This window comes from Balaenoptera acutorostrata, chromosome 11 (genome assembly GCF_949987535.1).
Source record: "Balaenoptera acutorostrata chromosome 11, mBalAcu1.1, whole genome shotgun sequence".
Classification (NCBI taxonomy): domain Eukaryota; kingdom Metazoa; phylum Chordata; class Mammalia; order Artiodactyla; family Balaenopteridae; genus Balaenoptera; species Balaenoptera acutorostrata.
The window spans coordinates 26,282,459-26,309,622 of NC_080074.1; the positions used below are offsets into that span (position 1 = coordinate 26,282,459).

The window sequence follows — 27,164 nt, forward strand, 5'->3', positions numbered from 1 at the left end:
GACCGAGGAGGTGCCCTTCTCTTCTCTGTTGGCACTAACAAGAAAGAAGTATGGTAGTGACAAGCTTGGAGGTATAGTAAGGAAATCTTTGAGGTCTACTGGAAGATTTGAGTCTCCTCGTTGAAGGCCTACAAGATGAGTATAAACTTCTTAGCTATTGTTCATGCTCTTTGACAGCCTGGCACCTGTCGTCTTCTCCAAGCTTGTTTTCCGTTAATTACTTACAGGAGATTCCACTTGTAGCCAAAATGTTTTTTTTGTTTGTTTTGTGAATACCAACATTCCCACTTCTACACCATTGATTATGATGTCCAGATGTCCCTTCTCCTTTAAACCAGACAGTTTTTCCAGTATTCCCCCCAAACCTTTCTTTGTGATCACCACTACCATATATACTATTGGAAGTTCTGAAATTTAATACACCTTGGTTTCTAATATCATTTTGTTCATTCAGTAAAAATTTGTTGAGTGCCTATTACATATCAAGTAGTATGCTGGGGATTCAACTGAAAAAGAGAATTTCCTTGTCCTTGGGAGTTCACATTTTCATGAGAGAAACAAATATACCGCCGAGTAAGATCACGTAGGATTGAGAAAAGCCAGGTAAACTAATTTGTGATAGGGAGGGGGCAGTCAGGGAAGGTTTTCTGTAGGTAAGCAATTTTCAGAACTAAAATCTCCCTAAGTTTTATGGCGGTATGTTTTGATCCATGTTTTTAATATTTAAAGCTTATTTATTTATTTGTCCCCTTGTTCTTAACTGTTAACTTTTGTAAACATTTATATCCCTAAATGGATGTGGCAACTAACTGGTTACTATCTTCTTAATCATAGCTCTCCGAATGTTGATCTAGGAAACACCTCTGAGCGCTATTTAGACAAAATAAACCTACATTTCCTCACAGGTGCCACAGCCCTATTACTGATTATTTGAAATTTTTACACTGTTGAGTCCAAAAGAGCTCACAGATGGGCTGATCCAAAAAATCAAATTACTGGGGTTTTGTTACAACCAGATTCTGATTCAGTGGGGTGGGGCAGGGACTGAGGTTTTATTTTTCTAAAAAGCTTCCTGGTAATGCTGAAGCTGCTAATAGATTGAATATGTTTTGAGTAGCAGAGTTTCAGAGTATCTCTTTAGAGTTGAAGAGATAAAGAATTAAGATAAAAACAGGTTGAAGGTATATTTTCTTCTATTTATATGGATGGATCCTGCAGTCTGTACATCCTAACTCTCATTTACTGTCAGTCATCTAAATCAACTAATTTCCCAGCTGGGTTGGGCTCCTATCCCTGCACCCAGAGACAAGTGAATCTTGCCAGTGATTTGACTAGAAAGCTTCTGTTCTCCAACCCCCACCCCACCCCAGGGGTGAGTCTTCTCCATGTCATGGGGAGCTATGATAAGATATGCACCCACCTAATTGAGGCTGTGATATGATTCCCTGAGTTCCCCAGCCACTGAGTAATAGGAAACCCCATCTTTAGCAGAAGGAAGTGTTCCTTTTGGCATTCTGCCTCCATCCAACTGGTTTGTGTAACTGTCGGGCTCCAGGAATGGCTTCTGAGGCAAGTCTGTATCCTACAATGTGTAATCAGGAACTGGAAGAAAATTTATCTTCAGCTTTTAAGATTCCCAGTAGAAATTCTCATAACTTGTAGGAAGCTTGGCAGTTGAGTGACCTGCCCATGACCTGGGAAAGGAACCTGCCAGAGTGAAATGCAACTGTCTCTTTATTCTGCCTGAGTATTTCCCCTGACGATTTTCTATGGATCTTTTCCTGACTCTTCTATTCTGCAGGTATTCTTTCTTTCTTTATTTTTGGCTGCATTGGGTCTTTGTTGCTGCGAACAGGCTTTCTCTAGTTGTGGCGAGCGGGGGCTACTCTTCGTTGCGGTGCACGGGCTTCTCATTGCGGTGGCTTCTCTTGTTGTGGAGCACAGGCTCTAGGTGCGTGGGCTTCAGCAGTTGTGGCACGTGGGCTCAGTAGTTGTGGCTCACGGGCTCTAGAGTGCAGGCTCAGTAGTTGTGGCACATGGGCTTCATTGCTCCGCAGCATGTGGGATCTTCCCGGCCCAGGGCTCAAACCTGTGTCCCCTGCATTGGCAGGCGGATTATTAACCACAGCGCCACCAGGGAAGTCCTCTGCAGGTATTCTTGTTGACTGCAGACAGGAAAGCAGTTGCTACAGGCAATTTGTTCCTGACTCTTTACAACTAAATCTAGAAAGAATTATTTCTGTTGCCTTTCTTGGGAACTTTCCTATGGAATTTCCCCCCACAGATTGGACTGCAACAGTGGCTTTTAGATTCAAGAGATCTAAAAAATGTTAGATCTGAGAAATGTTGTTGATGACAGGCTGGCGAGAAGCAGTTGGTAAATGGCCTGGTACAGGGGTTTTCAAACTTTAGCCTGTATCCCTTAGGGGTCCTGCACCTCTAGGGTTTCTGATTTAGCCGGTCTGGAGTAAGCTGGAGAATTTGTGCCCATCCTCATTCCTTCCCATGTCTTGTGATGTGGTTACATGAAAAGCAATTGGCGATAACCAGAGAGGTGGGCACGTGTCCACAATAGTACATTGTGATCATCATCAGTACCTCCCAGTCCTTGTAGATTTGTTACTTGCTTTTTTTTTTTTTTTAATTTTTTTATTTTTTATTTATTTATTATTTTTATTTTGGGCTCTGTTGGGTCTTCGTTTCTGTGCGAGGGCTTTCTCTAGTTGCGGCAAGCGGGGCCCACTCTTCATCGCGGTGCGTGGGCCTCTCACTATCGCAGCCTCTCTTGTTGCGGAGCACAGGCACCAGACGCGCAGGCTCAGTAGTTGTGGCTCACGGGCCCAGTTGCTCCGTGGCATGTGGGATCTTCCCAGACCAGGGCTCGAACCCGTGTCCCCTGCATTGGCAGGCAGATTCTCAACCACTGCGCCACCAGGGAAGCCCTGTTACTTGCTTTTTTAAAAAAAAACAAAAGCAAACCACTGAGGCCCAAAGAAACAGCACCTCTTCTAATGTTGGAACATGAACATGGTTGGTAACCCAGCTCACCTCCTGTGAGGCTTTTTGGTTTGTGCTAGTAGAGACCTGATTGTCTAGAGTTAAGGGATAGGATGGGGGCAGCTGGGAAACTTGCTCCTTACCCACCTTCCTATCACAGAAATACATGTTGGTTTTTTTTAATTTTTAAAATTTATATAATTTTTGGCTTCCCTGGTGGCACAGTGGTTGAGAATCTGCCTGCTAATGCAGGGGACACGGGTTCGAGCCCTGGTCTGGGAAGATCCCACATGCCGCGGAGCAACTAGGCCCGTGAGCCACAACTACTGAGCCTGCGCGTCTGGTGCCTGTGCTCCGCAACAAGAGAGGCTGCGATAGTGAGAGGCCCACGCACCGCGATGAAGAGTGGCCCCCGCTTGCCGCAACTAGAGAAAGCCCTCGCACAGAAACGAAGACCCAACACAGCCAAAAATAAATAAATAATTAATTAATTTAAAAAAAATTATATAATTTTTAAAGGTCACTTTCCATCTACAGTTACTACAAAACATTTGGCTATATTCCCCATGTTGTATAATACGTTTCAGTCTATCTTACACCCAATATATTGTACCTGCCCCCTGCCACTAGTAACCACTAGTTTTTTGTAAAAATACATGTTTTTCAATATGATCCATTTTAAACCCAAAAGTAATTTGGGTTTTTGACAACTGAGATAGGGAAAGGGAAGGGAGAGTTTTGTTGATCTGACTCTTTTCATCCCTCCAAATCCCTTAGGTGTGCCTTGCTTACATCACACAATTTGTTTTTGGTAGCATTCCTTGTTCTCAAAGGTGACTAATGAGATGCTTTCTATTGCAGCAGTTCTGGAGCATCCCAGGAGGGACACAATGATTTGGACCTTCGTCTTAGTGACCTTCCTTCAGATGAAGAGGAAGTCATCAACAGTTCTGATGAAGACAATGTCAGCTCTGCTTCTAGTAAAGGGGAGCCTGACCTGCTGGAAGATAAACAAGTATGTTGTTGGTATTTAAATATTTCTACTTTTGTGTTTCTTGGCCTCTCAGGACACTCAGAAGTAATATTTATTAACATGATAGGCATAAAATCCCTGCTTAGTTTTTTAGTTTAGTTTAGTTTTTTTTGTTTTTTTTTTTTTTTAGTTTAGTTTTAGTTTTTTAAAAGTTATAAAACCTCTTTCTAGTTCAAATTTAATTCCTGCTGTAATGTGGTGCCTGAGATGTTTTCATATTTCCAAGAATGTATCGCTTAGAGATTATTTAGTAATTTTTGAGAAATTATTTTTGGTAATGTCCATTGGTTTTCTTTTGAAAACAAAAACCCCTTTTAGGATTGCTCCTTGAACTGCCAGTGATTCTACTGGAAAGAAAGGCATTAGATGCATTTCAGACTCATTCAAATCTTTTTAGGGATAGAATAAAGATTGCTGTCAGTAGTACATCAGGATTTGCTTTGAAATAATCCAGTATGTGTGTGTTTTCTGTATACATGAAGCAGGATTGTCCAGGTACTGGTAATTATTTAAGATGTGTCACAGATACATGGGGGTTCATTATATTGTTTCTCTAGTTTGATATGAGTATCTATTTCATTTTAAATTATAATTCTTTGAATAAATAAATAATTACAATGGAAAAAATTAGTATATCAGCAATATCTATCCCCAGAATGTGTTAAAAATGTTACAGGAGGATGGAATTTGAAAGGATTCATATAGCAAGCATATCAAGCCATAGAGAAAATCCATGTCACTTAACTCCTATGTCATAATTATCAAACCATTATGCTTCCTGCTTAATATATTTTTGCTTTGTTTAAACTCATTTTCAGCCTTAAATGAATGGCACATGTTGTGTAATTGTCTAGTTTTAAATTCTAGTGCCACCACCTATGGTCTGAGTAACCTTGGGCAAATTATTTAACCTCTTTAGGCTAAAGAGCCCCATGTTATGAAGAAAAAGATAGTACTTATTTTGGGAAAGGGGGAAAAACATAGTACTTATCTCATAGAATTGTGACAACTAAATTAGTTGATATGTGTACAGTCTTGGAATACTGTCTAGCACATGGTAAGAACTCAATGACTTTTTGTTATTTATTACTTGCAAGACTTCATCTCTATGCTGTAAAGTATTGGATTGTGGAGTTGGGAGTAACCACTAGTTTCTTTTGGGGGGTGATGAAAATGTTCTAAAGTTAGATTGCGGTGATGGTTGCACAACCCTGAATATATTAAAAACCATTGAATTATACACTTCAAAAGTGCAAAAATATATTGTATGGAATGCAAATTATATCTCAATAAAGTTGTTAAAGAAAATTAAAAATCCTGATAAAGGGGAAATGGTAGTGCTAAGTGGAAGATTAGTACAGAGTCATGCATATCATGTAGTCCTATGTACATCAGCCCAGGATGGGCCCCAAATGTGGCTTTAGCCAACTAATAACTCAAGGAAAGAAGGTGATAGCAGTTTCTAAAAGAAGAAGTCTTTGGTGTAGAAGCATAGGAAGAGACCTTCTTTTATAACTTCTTTGATTTTCAATTTCTCAATTTATACAACGGGACAATAATGTTGTTCTGAGGCTCAAACAGGATAATAGTTGCCAAAACACTTCGTAAGTCAAGAAAGTTTATGCACATTAAACATGTATAGGGCTTCCCTGGTGGTGCAGTGGTTAAGAATCTGCCTGCCAATGCAGGGGGCACGGGTTCGAGCCCTGGTCCGGGAAGATCCCACATGCCACGGAGCAACTAAGCCCGTGTGCTCTAGAGCCCACGAGCCACAACTACTGAGCCTGCATGCCACAACTACTGAAGCCCGTGCACCCTAGAGCCCGTGCTCCGCAACAAGAGAAGCCCCCGCAACGAGAAGCCTGCACACCACAACCAAGAGTAGCCTCCGCTCGCTGCAACTAGAGAAAGCCCTTGCACAGCAACGAAGGCCCAATGCAGGCAAAAATAAATAAATAAAATAAATAATTTTTTTAAAAAAATGTATAATATACTTCTATAATTGTGTTTGTGGTAGGCTGTATTAGTTTCCTAGGGAAGTCGTCACAAAGTACCACAAACCGAGTGGCTTGAAAACAAATTTATTGTTTAACAGTTCTGGAGGTCAGAATTCCAAAATCAACATGTTGGCAAGGCCATGCTCTCTCTGAAACCTGTAAGGGAGAATATTTTCTTTCTTCTTTCTTGTGGTTTACCGGCAATCCTTGGAGTTCCTTGGCTCATAGCTATAGCACTTCAAACTGCCTCCATCGTCACATGGTGTGCTCCCTTCATGTGTGTGTGGCTGTGTCTCCTCTTCTTATAAGGACAACAATCAGATTAGATTAGGTACCCACCATAATCCAATATGACCTCATTATAACTTACTGATTACATCTGAAACAACCCTGTTTCCAAATAAGGTCACATTCTGAGGTCCTGGGGGTTAGGACTTGAACATTTATTTTGGAGGGACATAGTTCAAACCATAACAGGTACCATATTCCATGGACATATAATGGGCATATCACTGATACGTGTCTAGATGCCAGTAACATTCCCTCATGAAAGTGCCAGACTCAGTCTTACTTAGTAGGAGGAGAAAAGAAAGAACATGGGCCGCTGTGCCCTTGTCTTAACTTTGTGAAGGAAAAGCAAGCTGATGTTCAAAAAGGTATTCCTGGAAAGATAAAAGTACCACCATTAAAGGAAGAAAATTACCGCTGCACCACACCTGTGTGCCTGTGCTTATCTATGTGCAGGTTATTACATTTAATCTTCAAAATCATCCTAGGATATAGATCTAACATATGTACTGTTTTTCTCCTTTTCACATGAAGAAAAGGAGTTTTAAAAACAGGTTAAGTAACTTGCCTTGGAACCTCCTGAACTGAGGTTTTTAACCAAAATCTGTCTCTGCTAATAACTTGGTATAAGCCCCAGAATCTGAATGATTTCTTTTGTTTGTTTTTAAATATTTATTTATTTATTTGGCTGCGCTGGGTCTTAGTTGCAGCACGCAGGATCTTTAGTTGAGGCATGCAGGAACTTTAGTTGTGGCGTGTGGGATCTTTTAGTTGCACCCTGCGGGATCTTTAGTTGCAGCCTGAGGGATCTTTAGTTGTGGCATGCAGGCTCCTAGTTGTGGCATGCAGGATCTAGTTCCCTGACCAGGAATCGAACCCGGGCCCCCTGCATTGGGAGCACGGAGTCTTAGCCACTGGACCACCAGGGAAGTCCCCAGAATCTGACTGATGTTGATGGAACATATTTGGGGTGGGGGTGAATAGCCATGATAATTTTTTTTTTTCCTCCAAGTTTTTAATTTTATATTTTTTGATCTTTACTTTCAGTGCTTAATAAATGATTGTTTAAAAATGAGATCTATTCATTCTGCTTCATTGTGGTTAGAATATTCACCACTGTTCACCCCTCCTAAATATTGACTTCCCTGCCTTTTTTACCCCCAAATTTTCTTTGTAAAATAGCTCATCTGATATATACCCTTACGAAGAGAGGCGAAAACCTAAGAGAATATTGTTTTTTAGAAGTTAATCATGTGTCACCTCATTTTGGGGATAATTTGATGATAAGGAGATGTTTCTCAGGCAGATCTGGTTGTTCAGTTTTTTGCTTTTTAGTAGAACTCTTGAGTAATATAGCAGAGACCTTTTATGAATTCTGTTTAAAAGTAATGGATAAATTTCACTGAATTTTACTTGTAGTGAACAAATATGAAAAGAAGAGAACAGAGTTAAGAATTTACAAAGCTGGGTCTGGGCTGTTATCAGGAGATCGGAACATAAAACTGGATTTCAGATCAAAGGTTCTGTTTTGGAATTTGTTTGAATTATTTTATGGCCTTGACAAAGTAATTTCATTTGTGGCCCATGTTTCAACTTCCATGACTGTATACTTTGGGTAGATGCATTTATTTAACAGGCAGTCTCCTTTGAAATGCGTTGTAATTTAAGTGAGGACTTTCATTAACTGAAAAGTTAAGATACCAAATAAGGCCTCTCTCTCGCAGTTTTACATCATTGTTTGACTTGGGTCGGAATCGTTGTTCTTACAAGTTGAAGTTAATATAGAGCTTTTTATTTTGTTTTGGTTTTTGGTTATCTTTGACTTTCTGTCTATTTTGAAAATGGTTGTAATCCACTGAATCATTTTCTGATAGTGACTGTCCCTCTCTAGCTCTGTAGTCTTCCTACTTTAAAAGGTAAAGTAGACAATAGAATACACAGACTCCTAGAATTTTAGAATTGCAAAAGGCCTTAATCGTCTAGTCCAACACCCTACTCTTTTACATGATGAAATAGCTATAATGAGCTTTTTGTTTGTTTCAGTTTACATATTCATGTTACTCAACACATATTCAAAAGCAATGTGCTCTGGTCTTAGATTCTGAGAAGGTGGCAGCCACCCTTGTACACTTGCTTATTCAGGCATCTTAAGTGCATAGTGAACCAGGCTCTGCGGTCTGCACAGAAGGGGGCAAGGGTGAATAAGATTGCAGACTAGAGAGAATTCAGACGTGTCAGCAAATAAACACAATCCACTGGGTTAAGCCCTAAAAATTCTCCACTAATGAGAGAATAATCTTGGGACTTCCCTGGCAGTCCAGCAGTTAAAGACTCTGCAGTTCCACTGTAAGGGGCGTGGGTTCAATCCCTGGTTGGGGAACTAAGGTCCCGCATGCTGAGCGGTGCGGCCAAAAAAATTTTTTTTAAAAAAGAGAATAATCTTGTCATTTGGGGATGGTAGGGAGAGAATATCAAGGCAGGCTTCATAAAGGAGGAATCCTTTGAGTGCCTGTCACCTTAAAGGATGAGTTGAAATATGACAAGCAGAAATCTTTGGGAGAGGGGGAGGTAGTGAGGAGGGATGTTGAAGCAGAAGGACAGACATGTAAAGGCAGAGCACACTTGGAGTTGCAACGTGGTGGTTGCAATTTGGCTGGATACACAGTGTGGAGGAGTAGGAATGAAACTAGTGGAGATAACTAGACACATTGTGGAGTGTCTTCTAAACATAGCAAAGAAAGTTCAGTCTTTGTTGCCCATAGGTGATAGGGAGCTGCTAATGTAGCTCAACCTGAGAACTAATGTGATTATATTTGCATGTTAGAACTAGTACTCTGGTGGCCGTGGAGAGAATGGGTTACAGTGGGGTAAATCTAGAGCAAGGAAGCCACTTAGGTTACTGCAGTAATGTAGGCAAGAAATAAGGAGGCAATATGGAAGGAGAGGAAAGGATTAATAAAATATTCAGAAGCACAAATCAACAGGGCTTGATAACTTAATTGTGATCATAGAGTGTGGAGAAGAAAGTAGAGTCCAGGTTTCTGGCTTTGGTCAGTAGGTATATACAGTACCTAGCAACAAGTGACTGAAGGCCATCAAATGCTTTATTCTTTTTTTTTTTTTAACATCTTTATTGGAGTATAATTGCTTTACAATGGTGTGTTAGTTTCTGCTTTATAACGAAGGGAATCAGCTATACATATACATATATCCCCATATCTCCTGCCTCTTGCTTCTCCCTCCCACTCTCCCTATCCCACCCCTCTAGGTGGACACAAAGCACCGAGCTGATCTCCCTGGGCTATGCGGCTGCTTCCCACTAGCTATCTGTTTTACATTTGGTAGTGTATATAAGTCCATGCCAGTCTCTCACTTCGTCCCAGTTTACCCTTCCCCCTCCCCGTGTCCTCAAGTCCATTCTTTACATCTGCATCTTTATTCCTGTCCTGCCCCTAGGTTCTTCAGAACCTTTTTTTTTTTTTTTTTTTTTTAGATTCCATATATATGTGTTAGCATACGGTATTTGTTTTTCTCTTTCTGAGTTACTTCACTCTGTATGACAGGCTCTAGGTCCATCCACCTCACTACAAAAAACTCAATTTCATTTCTTTTTATGGCTGAGTAATATTCCATTGTATATATGTGCCACATCTTCTTTATCCATTCATCTGTTGATGGACACTTAGGTTGCTTCCGTGTGCTGGCTATTGTAAATAGTGCTGCAGTGAACATTGTGGTATATGACTCTTTTTGAATTATGGTTTTCTCAGGGTATTGGGATTGCTGGGTCATATGGAAGTTCTATTTTTAGTTTTTTAAGGAACCTCCATACTGTTCTCCATAGTGGCTGTATCAATTTACATTCCTACCAACAGTGCAAGAGGGTTCCCTTTTCTCCACACCCTCTCCAGCATTTATTGTTTGTAGATTTTTTGATGATGGCCATTCTGACTGGTGTGAGGTGATACCTCATTGTAGTTTTGATTTGCATTTCTCTAATGATTAGTGATGTTGAGCATCCTTTCATTAAACTGCATCTATTTTTATACATTGGTTCTGACACTGAAATTCTGGAAGCAGGTAAAAACAATTTTTTTTCCAAATAATGAAGTAAGGCAAGATAGGGGTAGGGGATTAAGAGGCACAAACTACTATGTACAAAATAAATAAGCTACAGGGATATATTGCACAGCACAGGGGATATAGTCAATATTTTATAATTCCTTTAAATTGATATAATCTATAAAAATTTTGAATCACTATGTTATACACCTGAAGCTAATATAATATTGTAAATCAACTATACCTCAATAAAAAATAAGGTTAATAAAAATTATAAAGGCTTGGGGGAGACGTCATGAGCCAGCAACCTGTACAGTCACACAGGGCCCTCACTTCATTTAATGCTCTACTGTCACAATCTTGATATTCTTAATAATTTTGAACAAGATGCCTACATTTCACTTTGCATCAGACCTGCAACTTACGTAGCCAGTCCTGTAAAAACTGAAGCATACAAAAGATTCCCTCGTCCTCACACCTCCTAATCCTGCCCCGCTGTGAGTGACTACCACTAATAATTTAGTTTATCCGCCTGGAGGCTTTTTAAAATAGGATGCATATTCAAGTGCATACATTATCATGCTTAAGTCTTTTTCTAAAAACTGCTAAACTGAGATCTACACAAAGTCACTGTGTACTGTATCTTCTTGGAAAACACCATAATCCAGAAGGCTACAAACTTAAAGAAATAATTTTTTTTTTTTTTGGCTGAGCCAGGCCACACAGCATGTGGGATCTTAGCTCCCGACCAGGGATGGGTCCTGTGTCCCCTGCAATGGAAGTGCAGAGTCTTAACCGCTGGACTGCCAGGGAAGTCCTAAAAAATTTTATTTATTTATTTATTTTTGGCTGTGTCAGGTCTTAGCTGCGGCACGTGGGATCTTTCCTTGCGGTGCGTGGGCTCCTCCCTAGTTGTCGTGTGCAAGCTCCAGAGCACATGGGCTCTGTAGTTGCGGTGCTGGGGCTTAGTTGCCCTGCGCCATGTGGGATCTTAGTTCCCACCAGGGATCGAACCCATGTCCCCTGCATTGAAAGGTGGATTCTTAACCACTGGACCACCAGGGAAGTCCCCCTAAAAAAATTTTTAAAGGGGCTCTAAAAATCTCAGGCATAAGAAGTTGGTACTGAACTGCAGTTTCAGATTTTATATTGGTGTGTTTGTTTTAAAGCATGTTTTACTTAAAGCTTTAGGGAAATAGCTTAAGTTTCAGAGTATTAAGATACCTATCCCTAATGAGATTTCACTTTCTAAAATCTAGTAAAATAAACACTAAGCCTCTCATAGGCAAGTCAAGAATGAAAATAAAGTTTATTCATCAGTTAAGCTCAATTGAACAAGGGATTCACTAGTGGGAGTATAGGATTATTTGGGGCTGTATTTAGTTTGGTGAAGGGGAAAGGTAAAGGATTCTTAGAAGTAGCTACATTAAATGGTAGGAGCAGAATGAGCTCACAGTTGTTAATGAGACCTTTTGTTAGGGAATTTAGGTAAACTATTTCGTTTAATCCTGACAACCCTTGCCAGAGGTGGTATTATCTTCATTTTACAGATGATGAAGCTGTGGCTCAGGTCTCAGAAACTTTCCTAAGGTTACAGATAACGTATGGCAGAGCGGGAACCCAAACTTCTATCCTTGCAACTTAAAGTTCATGTACTTTCCACAGCCTCACTCCTTCTAGAGGTTTGTGCGTTCACACAGTACTTGTTGACTGCCTACAGTGTCCTAGGCATAGATGCCAAGAAGGTTAGACCAGCAGCAGGACTTGCAGGAGACTTACTGGGCCAATTGCCTGTGAGGGGAAAGAGGGAGGGAGGGAGGAAGCAGGAGCGGTAGGAAAAGCCTTTGACTTCCCTGCAGGTGTGGCCTGTGCTAGGAGAGAGGGGAGGAGGGACTGGGGGGAGAGCAGCCTCAGGCCAAGGCAGTTCTGAGAAAGTCTTGATCAGGCTGCTAAGGGGTCTGTATCAGACAGGGGGGCCTGGCTCTAGTACCCTTTCCTGGTCATCCTTGCTGGGGGCAGCCTGCGGGACTCTTGGCCTGATGTTCTTGCTGTGGTGACCCTGAATGTGCAGCAGCTAGAGGCTCTCGGTCAGCCTGGCTCCCTGCAGCAGGTTCCCTTGATGGGCTGTCTGAGCGGGGGCACCCCCGTGGCCACCACACGCAGCACTGTTCTATCCTGGTGGGGATGGGGAAAGACTGACAGTGTCAGGAAGCAAATGGATACAAAAAAAAGAAAAAAAAAAAAAGAAATAAGATAGTCCTTTCCTCGATGCTCAGGTAAGCAGATGTGCTAGCATCCTAGCCATGATTTCAGTTTAGAGAAGAAGACTATTATTTCACACTGTTACTATTATTATTTTTAGAGACTTAAACGTTGGGTAAAACTTTGAGATAATCTGAGAGTTCACTTCCTAAATAAATAAATAAGAATTAGTCACTACCATTATTTTTTTCCTGTCATTTTATTAGTGACTGACTACTGGACTGTCATGGTCACTTTTTACCCTTATTTTGACATTGCCTTGTCCAACTGCACTCTGTGCAGCACAAGATAACTGGGTCTTGGTATTGCCAATGCCAGCATGAATGTAGAGGCCTCTTTCTAAAACCAGATCTGACATCTCTTCAACAGAAACATCAGTGCACTTTCCTTCTAATGGCAGCAGTCATAATTTTCACCTTACATGTAATACCTGAAATTTTATGACTGCTTGTTCCTTGTTTACTCTCTTGCCCTTCACTCTGGAAATGTAGTTTTCAGATCTTTCACCAGAATAGAAATGGAGAGAAACTCCTCTCCTCTACTGCCCTGGAGTCAAAGCCAGCTCTATCAGTATTTAAATGAAAACAACTACAACAATAATCTCGCATAGGGGCTTCCCTGGTGGCGCAGTAGTTAAGAATCCGCCTGCCAACACAAGGGACACGGGTTCGAGCCCTGGTCTGGGAAGATCCCACATGCTGCGGAGCAACTAAGCCCATGCGCCATGACCACTGAGCCTGCGCTCTAGAACCCACGAGCCACAACTACTGGGCCCGCGTGCCACAACTACTGAAGCCCGTGTGCCTAGAGCCTGTGCTCCGCAACAAGAGAAGCCATCACAATGAGAAGCCCACACACCACAACAAAGAGTAGCCCCTGCTCGCCACAACTAGAGAAAGCCCGCATATAGCAATGAAGATCCAATGCAGCCAAAAATAAAATAAATAAAATAAATAAGTTTATTTAAAAAAAAATCTCGCATAAATATTGAGACCTCATTCATAATCACCTCTCTTTTTTTCAAAAGTGTACATTTTTTGTCCCTGCTAGAGCTTTTAATTTTCACACCATACAATACATACTAAAATAAATTCTTTTCAGCTCTTTAGAATAAAACTGCCTTGACTGTAAGAGCATATTTCTAAAAGGGATTTTAAGTAAGTTGAGAGTGCCTGTGGCTATAATGTTGGCATGTGTGTGGTATAGACTGTGAAGAGCACTTTTCAGATGGCACTTAAGTTACCTGACTTAGAGTGTCTTTACTAAGGGTGAAGTGCTCATATACATGCCTATTGAATCTTTCCTAATCTTAAATTACTTGTGTGCACCCCAAGAACTCACATCATGTGATATCTGTAGGCTTCAGTGGCTTCAGTTTTGAACCATTGACAGTATGCCCCACCAGGGCTCTGGGGCTCCTGGGGCAGTCTGTCAGTCCACTGTTGATAATGGTGAGGATTACCGATTGCTCTCAGCAAATCCTGTATCATGGTTTAATAACCACATCTAAACCTCCACGTTTGCCATCTGAGACATTATATAGTATGAAATGTGTTCTAATTGAAACCTATAAGTATCAGAGCTTGAATGTACGTCTGACTAGCTCCAAGCTGATCTTCATTAGTCTTTTATGAGTTCATGTTTTCTTAATGCACTCTTATCACAGGGTGAAGATACTGGAATGAAAAGTAAAGTCCATCATATTGCCAAGGAGATCATGAGCTCAGAGAAAGTGTAGGTATCCAGTTTCCAATTCAGAAGACTATTTGTTTCCCCATTGACTCATTTAAAACATGTCTCATTGCTGTTTTTTACAGGTTTGTGGACGTGTTAAAACTTTTGCATATTGTAAGTATCTGCTAATATTTCTTGAAGTTTGAGACTATCCACTTTTACATCTTTCCCTGTCCCTCAATATGTTCAGCATAATTAACTTAAATATATTTTAATTAACATGTATATACATGTGTGTGCTTTCTAATACATGATTATATTTTTAAATTCACACATATGTGAAGAGAGAAATTTTCTAAAATGTATTAATCTCATGTATGTGTAGTATACCCAGATGATTTCTGAAACATAGAGCCTTTATATCTGTATTTCCAAAGTCTTTAAACTTTCTATCTTCATAATAAAGAGTTATTGAAAGGATAATATTTCTTCTTGGGCATTTGCAGAAGATGTCTGCTACAGTAGAATTTTGCACAGCAATGGGTAAAGAATGTCATGATCAGTGTTTAAAACTGTTCTAAGTGAACAAACTCCTAGAAAGACACTTAAAATAGACATTTTTACAACTAACTTTTTAAAGTTCTATTTTCAGTTTTTATAATTGTGAACTTGAACAAACCTGTTGGGAAACAATTATGTCTGACTGCATATTCATTTTTCTCATGCACTCCTTTGTACCTGCAAGTTTTCACAAGTTTCGTTACTCATTGGCAGTTAAAATGCTTTTAGTGTTACTTTATTTTAATTATATTTGGGCAAGATATTAAGACTTAACAAATGAAAAGGTTGAAGTAGAGGAAACAATAAAAAAAGAAATGGAAATGAATTGAATTACCATCCAAGAAGTTTACTTAGATGGTAATTATTAACATCATATTAAACTGAATTGCTGAAAAACAGTAGGTTTACAAAATATACACCCATTTATGTCTCTGCAAAGACTATGATTTTCAGTGTTTTTTTTTAATAGATATATAAACATGAAAAGTGGGTTATACTTAAAGGCGGGATCATTCACCAAATGATCCCCTTGTGCTCTGTACTTGGTCCAATAGACACATGGAGGCCTAATTCCTGTGTGAAAAATCTCTAGCTTTGGAAATTTTTTCTTAAAAATTTCTTAACATTGCTAATTTGTTTTGAGAAGTTATTTTCCCATGAATAGCTCCTCATATAACTCTTGACTATATTGGAAAGTTCCCTTTTAAAATTCATATATATGTGTGTGTATATGTATATATATATATATATATATATATATATATATATATATATATATATGGCAATATTTGGTCACCCAGAGTTATTGACAAGCATATTGTCAATTCAAAAATTAATGATAAGCTTGATAAATATAAATGACTTAGCAAAATAAACTCCATATACATTTGCTGCTGTGCCCCAGCCTTCTCCATTGTACAAGCAATTGCAGGGGGAGAAGAAAATGCTAAACTGCTTTTTCTGGAAAACTTAGAACATATCTCTAGGAGGAGCAAATTGTATCTATTGGACATATTTTCTGATAGACATGTTTAAATACAAATAGTACCACTCCAAGGAAATTTTAAGCATCTACAAGTGAATGAGGAAACTTATAGAGGCAAAAATTGCTGTGTTTAACTTCACTGTTCGATTTGATCAAACCTTGCATACCAATAACAATTTGTAGACCACACTTGGAGAAGCATTGGCTTAGTAGATTGTATTTCTTACCAAGTATGTGAATTTTGGAAAATAGTTTGGGGAATTTCCCGGCGGTCCACTGGTTAGGACTCTGCACTTTCACTTCTGAGGGCCCAGGTTCGATCCCTGTTTGGGAAACTAAGATCCCACAAGCTGCGTGGCGTGGGCAAAAAAAAAAAAAAAAAAAAGTTGTTTGACCTGTTAGGTCTAGCTTTCCTCATTTGTAAAATGGGGATAAAAATACCCATCTCTCAGGTTGTGAGGAATCAGTGGAATAAAGTATGTGAAAGAACCTAGTATTGTACAATATACGGTAGGGTCTCAAATTGCTGTTACATTTTCTTCTTCTTCTTCCCTTGTAGAGCATCAATGAATGGGAAGTATTCATTTTAATATTACCAGGCAGTAGACTTTTCACGATTCTGTCCCTTTCAAATGCCCTTTTCTCCCCGTATTAAAATTTCATTTTAATGAAGGAGGTTCTGATTCCAGTGGGTAGAGGAGCAATTAAAAGCTTTACCAGTATGTTTATTTGATTTTAAAATATATATATATCCTGGTTCTTACCTATCTATTTTTGGAACAAAGCATAAGCCCTATAAAAATAGACAATTAGACCAAAATATTTCCCTTATCTCAGATCTGATTGATGGCCTTGGCCTCTTTCCCGCTGATGTTGAACAGAGTGAATCATCCATAACCCACCTTGATTTGCACATCTTCAAAACCTCCTAAGCCTTTAATGTAGGAGTGAGAGTAGATCATCTGCCAACCTCATGTTAACATCTTGTCTGGTATGTGCAAATGTTAACTCACTAGAGCCCAACATTAGCGGGTATCTTAACAACCAGGCATTAAACAGGTTCTCAGCCATTACTAGGAGGGGTTTGTCACCAGGATAATGTGGGTGAAGCCAAAAGCATCTCTTGTTTCAATCCAGCACTCCCACTATGCTGTTAAGGCTCATATTTACTCTTCTACCAAAAGTACCCCATAAAGGTAGCACGTGGATTGTTTTAATCCTGAGCGCTCCTGCTATCTGATTTCCTCTAAATTGATTAACTTCTGTGTTATATGATAGAATATGACTGCTTTAAAATATCTAACAGGCTTTAGATAATCCAGTGGGTATTTTTGGAAATCAACCAGGTATCCACATGGCTTGGGAGAAGCTATTGTTTAGTTATATATGATTTCCCATTAATAGTCTTCCATATTAGAGACTCTAGAATAGCATTAATAGATCTTTCTGTGAAACAGAAATGTTCAGTATCAGCACTGTCCAATAGAGTAGCCATACTTTAAAAAGTTTAATATATCAGAGTAGTTTGTTAACACTTTATATATCACTTTAATATGTTACTGTAGCTCACTATCACTTCTTTGTCTTGAATTTGCTGAACCAGGTGCTATAACTCATAAAAGTGTTTTTAAATCTAATGAATTTTATCATATTACATTGGGAGGAATTAGATTTGGGTAGAGGTTATGTGATTTAAATTATACTTAAGGTTCTAAGAATTGGTGAACTTAGCTGAGGGCTTTGATTCTTCTGATGTTTGTGAGAAAAAATTGGGCCTGCAGAGGCAGTAGCAAGACTGTAAGTAATATGGTCCTCACTCTGCAGTACCTACCATGAGCACTTGGACTTTGACCTGGATTTGAAAAAAGGTCCAATATACACATTGTCTCTAAGTCAATACCCTATTGAGTCCAAAGAAAAAAGAGATTCTTAAAAGGCAGTCTTTCCCTTTTCAAAATAGTAGTGCCATCCATATAGCTGCCAAAGCCAGAAAACTAGGATTTGTGCTTCATTTCTCCCTCTCACCTCTCCAGCTGAACTATCAGCAAACCTGCTGATTCTGTTTCCTCTTTACTGCTACCAGCCTGGTCCAGAATATCATCTCATACTCAAAACAGCACCGGCCTTTTAACTGGGCTTCCTATGTCCATTCTTACCCCCCTTCAATCTGTTCCTTAAAAGATTTTTTTTTCATATAAAGTATTAGGAGTGATTTTCTTAACATATATATGAGATCATGTCACTCCCCTGCTTAAAACCCTTTAAATGGGGCTTCCCTGGTGGCGCAGTGGTTGAGAGTCTGCCTGCCAGTGCAGGGGACACGGGTTCGAGCCCTGGTCTGGGAGGATCCCACATGCCGCGGAGCAACTGGGCCCGTGAGCCACAATTACCGAGCCTGCGTGTCTGGAGCCTCCGCGTCTGGAGCCTGTGCTCCGCAACAAGAGAGGCCACGATAGTGAGAGGCCTGCGCACCGCGATGAAGAGTGGCCCCCGCTTGCCGCAACTAGAGAAAGCCCTCGCACAGAAACGAAGACCCAACACAGCCATAAATAAATAAATAAATAAATAAATAAAACAAAAAACAAAAAACAAAACCCTTTAAATGGTTCTCATTGCATTATATAATAAAAACCATGCTATTTACCAAGTCCTATAAGTAGGATGACCATCTGTCTTAGTCTGCTTTTGACCACCTTGGTTATTGTCTTAGCATAATATTATTAATAGAGCTCCCTTTTACTGTCAAAAATGATCTAGTTTGGATAGTAAATTATGGTTCCCCCTGCCTGTAAGGCGCTCTGTGATTTGGCCTTTAGTAATGAGGTGAAATGTTGGTGAAAGAGAGAAAGGCATTCTCTCACTTGCAGACCATGTTCTGGCCATACCAGCCTCCTTTCAGTTCTTAGTTCAGTGCTAAGGTTATTCCTGCTCAGAGATTTTGCCAATGCAGTTTCCTGGAATGTTCATCCTTCCTTCATTTGTTCGTAGCTAGTTCTTTCTTTATCCTTCCAGTCTGGGCTTAATGTGACTTCCTCAGAGAGGTCTTCATTGACCATCCTTTTCTCTTCAACTTTCCTGTGTTTCTTTTCTTCTTGATACTTCATATGCTTTGTATATCTGTTTGTTTACTTGTTTGTTTTTGGTCTCCTGTACTAACATGTAAGCTAGGTGAGGGCAGAGATCGTGTATCTTCAGAGTCTCCCATCATTCCTATTCAGTGGAAGGCCCCCAGTAAATGTTATTGAATGAATGAATGGGGCTAATTGGTTAGTGGTTAAGAATTCTGCTTCTGCCACTAACTGTGTGCTCTTGGGCAAATTAATGAAGCCTTGTTTTCTTCTGGAAAATGGGAATAATAATAACCACATAAAGTTGGTGTAATGGTTAAATGTGATCATACAAAAAACTGTTAGGCACCAATTAGTTTTAGCTGCAGGCTAAGTGGAGGTCCTTCAAGATAAAGTGCTGTTATTTAGAATGTATTTATGTCAGTTAAAATCCATACTATTTAGTTTTAATGTTATCTTAGTAAGCTTTTACTCAAATCAATAAAAATAAAATTTGTTCCTGAAAAATACCCTACTAGGTTTCTTCTTCCGTTAGAAAGTAAGCTCCATGAAAGCAGGGATTTTTATCTGTTTTGTTTATTGGTATCGTACTAAATTCGTATGTTAAATGAATGATAGGAAACTGATGAATAAAACTTGGTTTGGTGAAACTCTAGTTGTTTATATTTCTTTTCCTCTTTTGTAGCAGAAGTTGTCCAATCCAGAGGTTGCTATTATATTGTATATAAATGCCATTTTCCAGATAAAACACCTTAGACATCTAATATAATTAAGTACAAATGATACAGTGTTTTTTTGCTTTTGTTACCTTATTTGCTTTCTGATGGGAGACTGGTTTAATAGACATATCTATGAGCTTACTTTTTAAATGTCTAAATAGCATGATTTAAAAAATATATTTTGAAAGAAAATGATTAGAGACTTTGAGGTCTTTTTAACAAAGATGGGCTGGTTAAGTAGTAGGTAAGTGGTACTCGTAATGAAGCATCTTTGTTCTACCAATTGCCTTAGACTGGGATATACATTACCTTGAAAATTTGAGAGACTCCCAATTAAAATCCATAGAGTTAGAGGCAAAGCTACTTGGACATTCAGATGTCTATTAGGAAATAGAATATATCTTTTTTTAAAATGCATTATAAAAGACTTCCTCGGGCTTCCCTGGTGGCGCAGTGGTTAAGAATCCGCCTGCCAATGCAGGGGACACGGGTTCGAGCCCTGATGTGGGAAGATCCCACATGCCGTGGAGCAACTAAGCCCGTGTGCCGCAACTACTGAGCCTGCGCTCTAGAGCCCGTGAATCACAACTACCGAAGCCCGTGCGCCTAGGCCCATGCTGTGCAACAAGAGAAGCCACCGCAATGAGAAGCCCATGCACTGCAACAAAGGGTAGCCCCCATTTACCGCAACTAGAGAAAGCCTGCGCGCAGCAATGAAGACCCAGCACAGCCAAAAATAAATAAAATAAATAAATAAATAAAATAATAATAAAAGACTTCTTCATAGAAGCCTCCAGTTTTTACCATCTTAAAATGACTTCATCTTGTCCTACTGAATACACCTTGTCTTTTCAGTTTTGAGAACCATTTAAGTATCGTTTGTTCTTTAGTTATAAAGAATCCGCCTTTAGTGTCTATTGACATGGCTACCAGACTTTCACTTCTGAGCAGCTTCCTTCGCGTGAGGACTACCCTTCACTGTATGAAGTTCATTGGTTTTTTTGTTTTAATTTTTGACCACAGCTTGCGGCATGCGTGATCTTAGTTCCCCGATCAGGGATCAAACCCATGCCCCCTGTACTGGGAGCATGGAGTCTTAACCACTGGACCGCTAGAGAAGTCCCTGAAATTCATTGTTAAGAGTGCCTTTGTCTTGCTGCTGAGGTGTTTGTTTCCCTCATCTTGGTTTGGTATAATGTTTCCTTCTGTTTATAAACCTCTGTTTGAGGGCTCTCTTTCCAGGCTTCCAGGGACTTGTGGATCTTAAATGGTAATCATGTATCATTTAAGATAACCAAATCTCCTTTAATTAAATAAATGGCCTTATTGAGTGCTCTCTGTGCACCTCGCAGCATGATATGTTACACAAATTATCTATTTTAGTCCTCATAACCACCCTATCAGATAGATGTCATTTCTGTTTTTTTAAATGAAGAAAGTAAGCTAACTGCCAAAAGTAACCCACTAAATGGCAAAACCCATTAAATGGCAAAGCCAGACTTTGAACTCTGGTCTGTTTGAGCCCTTGCACTAAATGAATGTTCAGAAATTGATTAAAAATTGTTACTTGAAATCTCTGCCATGCTGTGTAGGGTACAGTGTATCTTTGAGTATATTGACTTGCATTCAGAATTCTTTCAGTTGGGCCAGGAAACTGGAGAAGTTCTAGTTTTTCATCTTCTAAAGATGATCATTTAGGATATATTATGATGATTATTTCTTAATGTTATTAAGCAGGGGTTGGAGATTTGAGACAAAGGATAGGTTTCATCCATGTTTTATACAGTTTTGCATTGATGATTGTACATGATATCACCAGGTCTGAACATAGAGGGAGGAGTAACTTCATTGGTCAAATATTTTCATTTTAAAACAAAATCAAATTGTTAATGTGGAGCCTTCCCACCACCCCCTTTAACTTCATAGTATCACACTGCTTTCTGTATATTTTTCAAAGCTCTTTGACCTTAGCAGCTGCTTTGCTTTTGCTTAATATGAAGTGATTCTTAATGCCCTTCATGTAGGCAGGGAGCCCTGCAGAGCTCCCTGTGTGCTCATATGTCCATTTAGTCTTTGTAATTCACTGTGTCATCATAGTGGTTAAATAATGCCCTAAGGTCAGGAAGCCCAGTCAGGACAGCTGGTTATTAACTCACTTACTTCTCTTTGGTCCTGGAGATATAAAGCCTGACCTGACAAACAAGGCCATCTGTTTTGTGCTTCGTTGCTTTAGATGTTCAGACTTGATTTTATTTGCATTGATTTTTGCTTGCTCTTGCCCAAGTGATCAGAGCTGGTAAGGCTAGTATGTTAATACCTCAAAGGAGCTGAGTTTTTTTTAAAGTTGATCTGGTTCTTATTTGTAGGTTTTCTTGGAATTATTAAGAATACTGTTATGGTATGCTTTTTAATCCAGAAGCCCATTTCTGTTTCTAAAAAGGCCAAGTTGATGGTGATCAGAAACTAGAGTGTAGGTGGTTCAGTTTTGCATACAGAATCTTTGGTAGGTTTTATGTTAGAACGATAGATTGAAGTATATGTAGTTGATATCAAAAAACTCACCCACTTACCTAACATTTTTACACTCTAGCTCCCCTCACCTCTTTTATTTTAATTACCCACCTTTTCCAGTGTGAAAAAGTATACTTTGGATCTAATTGAAGATGCCAGTCCTGTGGTCTTGCATCCTCACTGATTTAGTCAAGGGGATGTTGGTAAATTTAGATTCTTCTGCCTCAAAATAGTTTTGCCTCTGGCTCTTAAGTGTCATCACACTTTCCCAAATTACCCTGGCTGTTAGCATTTAGAAAAATAACCAGACATATGTTGTAATCATCTTTTCTATTTAAAAAAAAAAAAAAAGTTTCCTCCTTCCAGTGGCACGAGTTTGGAAATGGTTGAGGTTCATGAAGAGCTGAGAAGTTAGAGATTGTGTGTAGTTCCTGTGTGAATTAGTTGCATCTGGCACTGGGGCCATTGCACATGGCTTTCAGGGGATGGTAGCCCACAAGGTGAGGGAATGAATTGGGGCCAGGGCTGCGCTGTGTGGTTAAGAAGGCCATCAGTTATGAGTAGAGCCCTTGGTCTGAGTTGCACTGGCCTGGAGGAAGGGGTGCTCTTTTCTGTTTTCAAAACTCCACCATGAAGGCTAACAATGGCCCTGGTAGTACTTGTTTAGAATATGTAACTCTCTAGGTCTTAGGAATAATATTTAATAGCTGGGTATAAACTCTCTAAATTCCTACTGTCTTTGTTAAACGTTCTTCCTTTGCGCTTATAGTTATATTTCTCTTTTATTCTGACATGCTACTCATAATTTTTAAAAAGGCATCATAGCCCATTCATTCCTCTAGAGCTGTCGACACCACCCAGTAGTACTGGAAAAAAACTAAAGTTTTGCCCGGTATGTGACAGGGACCTCCAGTTAGAGGTGGCCACCTCACTGGTCAGCGCAGTGTGGATTTGGCTAGTGTCTGTTGAATGTGTCTTAAATAAACCAGTTTCCTTTTTGGCAATGGTGGCAGACATATGGAATACAGAGTCTAGCAAAAGCTGTGTCAAACAGGATCCTTAAGCTACATAGCAGCTAATGTCTGCTGTCACTGTCCTGGCTGAGGAAATGCCTTCCAACTGGAAAATAAAAGTCATCCTGCTGCCAAGGGACAAACATATTCATCATTTATCCTACCAGAAGAAAGGGCAGTGCTTCTTGTTTTGCTGAACAAGGAAACTCTTGCATCTAAATTATATTAATCATTAAAATGGTAAAATAAAAAATAAAATGCTATAGAAGATGTTTAACTGTTGTGCTTTGAATACATTTACAATTGAGGATGTTATTCGTGGTATGTAAATATATTCTGTATAGCTCTGCCTGATGGAAAATCTAATGACTTTCGAAAGTGTTACGTTGGCTCTATTTTCTCTTACTAAATGTGAATGCTGATAGAAACAAGCTGTTGGGAGATGGAATTTGGCCCAAATCCATTTGGTTTCTGGAGCTGTTTTGTGTGGTTTTCTGGATTGTAGTTTATACAAGTAACGAATTCTTATTTTATATTACAGTAATTAGTTGTCAAAGTAGTTCTTTAGTTACTGGTCTAACTAGTTGGTTCTTTTGGGTTAATATGACTGTTTTGGGCTGATAAAGTTAGTCCCAGGTACTGAGGCCTAAGTGAAGGGTTTATTAGCACTTCGTGAACATAGGATTTGACTTGTCTAAAATATACCTTAGAAGAGGAATCGTTTTTTAATTTTTTTTTGGCCATCCCTCACGGCATGTGGGATTGCGGCATGTGGGATTGCAGCATGCGGGATCGCGGCATGTGGTATCTTAGTTCCCTGACCAGGGGTAGAACCCATACCCCTGCAGTGGAAGCCCAGAGGTGGAGTCCTTACCACTGGACCACCAGGGAATTCCCAGAAGAGGAATCTTTTTGTGTACTTTTATTTATTTCTTTTTTACATATACATATATTCATTCTTTTTTAGATTCTTTTCTCGTATAGGTTATCACAGAATATTGAGTAGAGTTCCCTGTGCTATACAGTAGGTCCTTGTTGGTCATCTGTCCTATATATAGTAAGTAGTGTGTGTGTTCATCCCAAGCTCCTGATTTATCCCTCCCCCTCACATTTCCCCTTTGATCACCATAAGTTTGTTTTTGATATCTGTAAGTCTTTCTGTTTTGTAAATAAGTTCATTTGTATTGTTTTTTTTTAAATTAGATTCCACATATGAGTGATATCATATGATATTTGTCTTTCTCTGTCTGACTTCACTTAGTATGATAATCTCTACGTCCATCCATGTTGCTGCAAATGACATTATTTCATTCTATTTTTAGTGGCTGAGTAATACCCCATTGTATTTGTACACACACACACACACACACACATATATATATAAAAACATCTTCTTTATCCATTCATCTGTTGATGGACATTTAGGTTGCTTCCATGTCTTTTTTGTGTGTGTGTCTGCCTGCACCACAAGGCCTGTGGGAATCTTAGTTCCCTGGCCAGGGATTGAATCCGTGCCCCCTGTAATGGAAGTGTGGCGTCTTAACCACTGGACCACCAAGGAAGTCCCCCCCATGTCCTGGCTATTGTAAATAGTGCTGCAATGAACACTGGGGTGCATGTATCCTTTTGAAGTATGGTTTTCTTCTCATATATGCCCAGGAGTGGGATTGCTGGATCATGTGGTAGTTCTATTTTTAGTTTTTTTAAGGAACCTCCATACTGTTCTCCAGAGTGGCTGTACCAATTTACATTCCCACCAACAGTGTAGGAGGGTTCCCTTTTCCCCACACCCTTTCTAGCATTTATTGTTTGTAGACTTTTTGATCATGGCCATTCTGACCAGTGTGAGGTGGTACCTCACTGCAGTTTTGATTTGCATTTCTCCGATAATTAGTGATGTTGAGCATCTTTTCATGTGCCTCTCTGCCATCTGTAGGTCTTCTTTGGAGAAACGTCTATTTAGATCTTCTGCCCATTTTTTGATTGGATTGTTTTTTTGACATAGAGCTGCATGAGCTGTTTATATATTTTGGAGATTAATCCCTTGTTGGTTGCTTCGTTTGCAGATATTTTCTCCCATTCTGTGGGTTGTCTTTTTGTTTTGTTTATAGTTTCCTTTGCTGTGCAGAAGCTTTCACGTTTAATTAGGTCCCATTTGTTTATTTTTGTTTTTATTTTCATTACTCTAGGAGCTTTTTGTGTACTTTTAAATTAGGTATGAAGTTGTTGCCCTTCACAAGAAGCATAAGAAATACTAATGGTTAATGTATGTAGGTAAGGGGTAGGTGCTGAAAGGATCAGGGAAGAAATCAGGGTCTTTTTTTGTTTATTTGATTTGCCCAGTGAATTCCTGAAGGGAAAGCAGCTAGAAAGGAGAAAGAAGATAAAGCCTAGTAGAGAGTCTGTTTTACCCAACCTTTGTTTTACGGTTTTAATTAAACCTCCTGTTTCTAAGAGGGAACAATCTTTGTTATTGAATCCTCAGGACTATAGAACGGAGTCCACCATTGTTTTACTTATCCCCTGGGGGGAGGCCTCAAGATATAGTGAAATCTAGAGAAGTACCATCTCCAACCCCACCCTTTCCAAGTTCTCTGGAGTGATAGGGTGGGGTGGGGTGGGCCTGTCTTAAAACATGGTATAAATAGTCTTACAGAGAAAAGTGATATGTGATGAGAAAAGTTCTTATTTGTGAAAAGTATAGATTCTGGTGAATTTATGGGGAGGGAGGAAAGAGTTTAAGGTCCAGAGTTAAAATGTTTTGTTGATTCTGTGTGCCAAATACATTGTAAGAAGTTTTGTGTGCAGTATCTAATTAAAGTCTCATAACCCATTTAACAGATGAGGAAAATGGAGCTAGCTCAAGCAAACACAGTATTTTAGGAGTAAGGGCTTGGATCCAGTATTCTCTGATTATCAAGAATGTACCACCCTCCACATGCCTCACAGAATGCTCCAGCATTTGGGAAGTAATTACTGAAAGTGGACAAAGGGACACTTCCAAAATAAAATTAAGATCTGGAGACTTTTAAAATAAATGGATTTTGTTCATATAGTAGTATTGGAATAATTTTAAGGCCTACTTAGAGTTGCAATACAATTTCCAGATACCCCCTTAGTATAATTACTAAGTTTGGAGATCAAACCAAAAGATTTAAGAGAAGTATCACACAGTCTGTTTTAAAACCAAATATCCACCCCAGCCATTTTGTGTGTGTGTGTGTCCTAGCCAAGTAAGTGGGATAGGAGGAAGTGGGTACTTTTCAATTTGAGTTCTTCGTGGGAAATACAATTTGCAGTTTATATTGTTTTAGGGAAGAGAGTGACTGGGGGAAAAGCTTTTTATTAAGTTACATATGTATGTATATTGTTTTTCCTCCTCTGAACTGTAACAGGATTTCCGGGATGCAGTAGCCCATGCTTCCAGGCAACTTGGGAAACCAGTGATTGAGGACCGGATCCTAAATCAGATCCTATACTACTTGCCTCAGCTGTACGAGCTCAATCGGGATCTCCTGAAGGAACTGGAGGAAAGAATGTTGAACTGGTAAAAATGGACTGACCAGCTTTCCCAGTTTCCAAGTTTAGATGAAGCCATAAGGGCCCTGCATGTGACAGAGAGGCATTGTTCCTGACATTGTGTTTTTTCAATATATTGAGTTTTCTTGGCAGTTACCTGTGGATTGATCACTTTGGATGGCCAGAATTCACTGTTGCACCTAGCTCGGTACTCTAAATTTTTAAATTCTTTGGTAATGTTGCCTCAAAAGCAGGAAGGGCCCATAGTCAGCCAATTTAACTTTCTATAGGTGACCTTTATAATCAGGATTTTTGAAATTGGGAGAGTTTAGTTGATGTATTCACATTGGAAACATTTTTAAATGTCTCATCTATCTTTTTGGAGCTTCAAGCCAGGAAACTCTGCATTTTGGAAAGGAGACCATTCACCGAGATAATAGGAAGATATGTTGTTTGGTTTAGAAAATATACACAT

General features: G+C 39.4%; 1 protein-coding gene across 4 annotated transcripts in view; it reads left to right on the forward strand.

Moving 5' to 3' along the window:
- Positions 1–27,164, forward strand: part of FGD6 (FYVE, RhoGEF and PH domain containing 6) — a 107,614-nt gene that overhangs the window by 34,859 nt on the left and 45,591 nt on the right. For 2 of the 4 annotated variants that reach the window (XM_007165873.2, XM_057557431.1), the window contains exons 3-6: positions 3,859–4,012; positions 14,306–14,373; positions 14,457–14,487; positions 26,566–26,717. In XM_007165873.2, the coding sequence (XP_007165935.2) occupies positions 3,859–4,012; positions 14,306–14,373; positions 14,457–14,487; positions 26,566–26,717 (405 nt within the window). The remainder of the gene's footprint in view (positions 1–3,858; positions 4,013–14,305; positions 14,374–14,456; positions 14,488–26,565; positions 26,718–27,164) is intronic. The other 2 variants (XM_057557432.1, XM_057557433.1) reach the window with 2 other exon arrangements.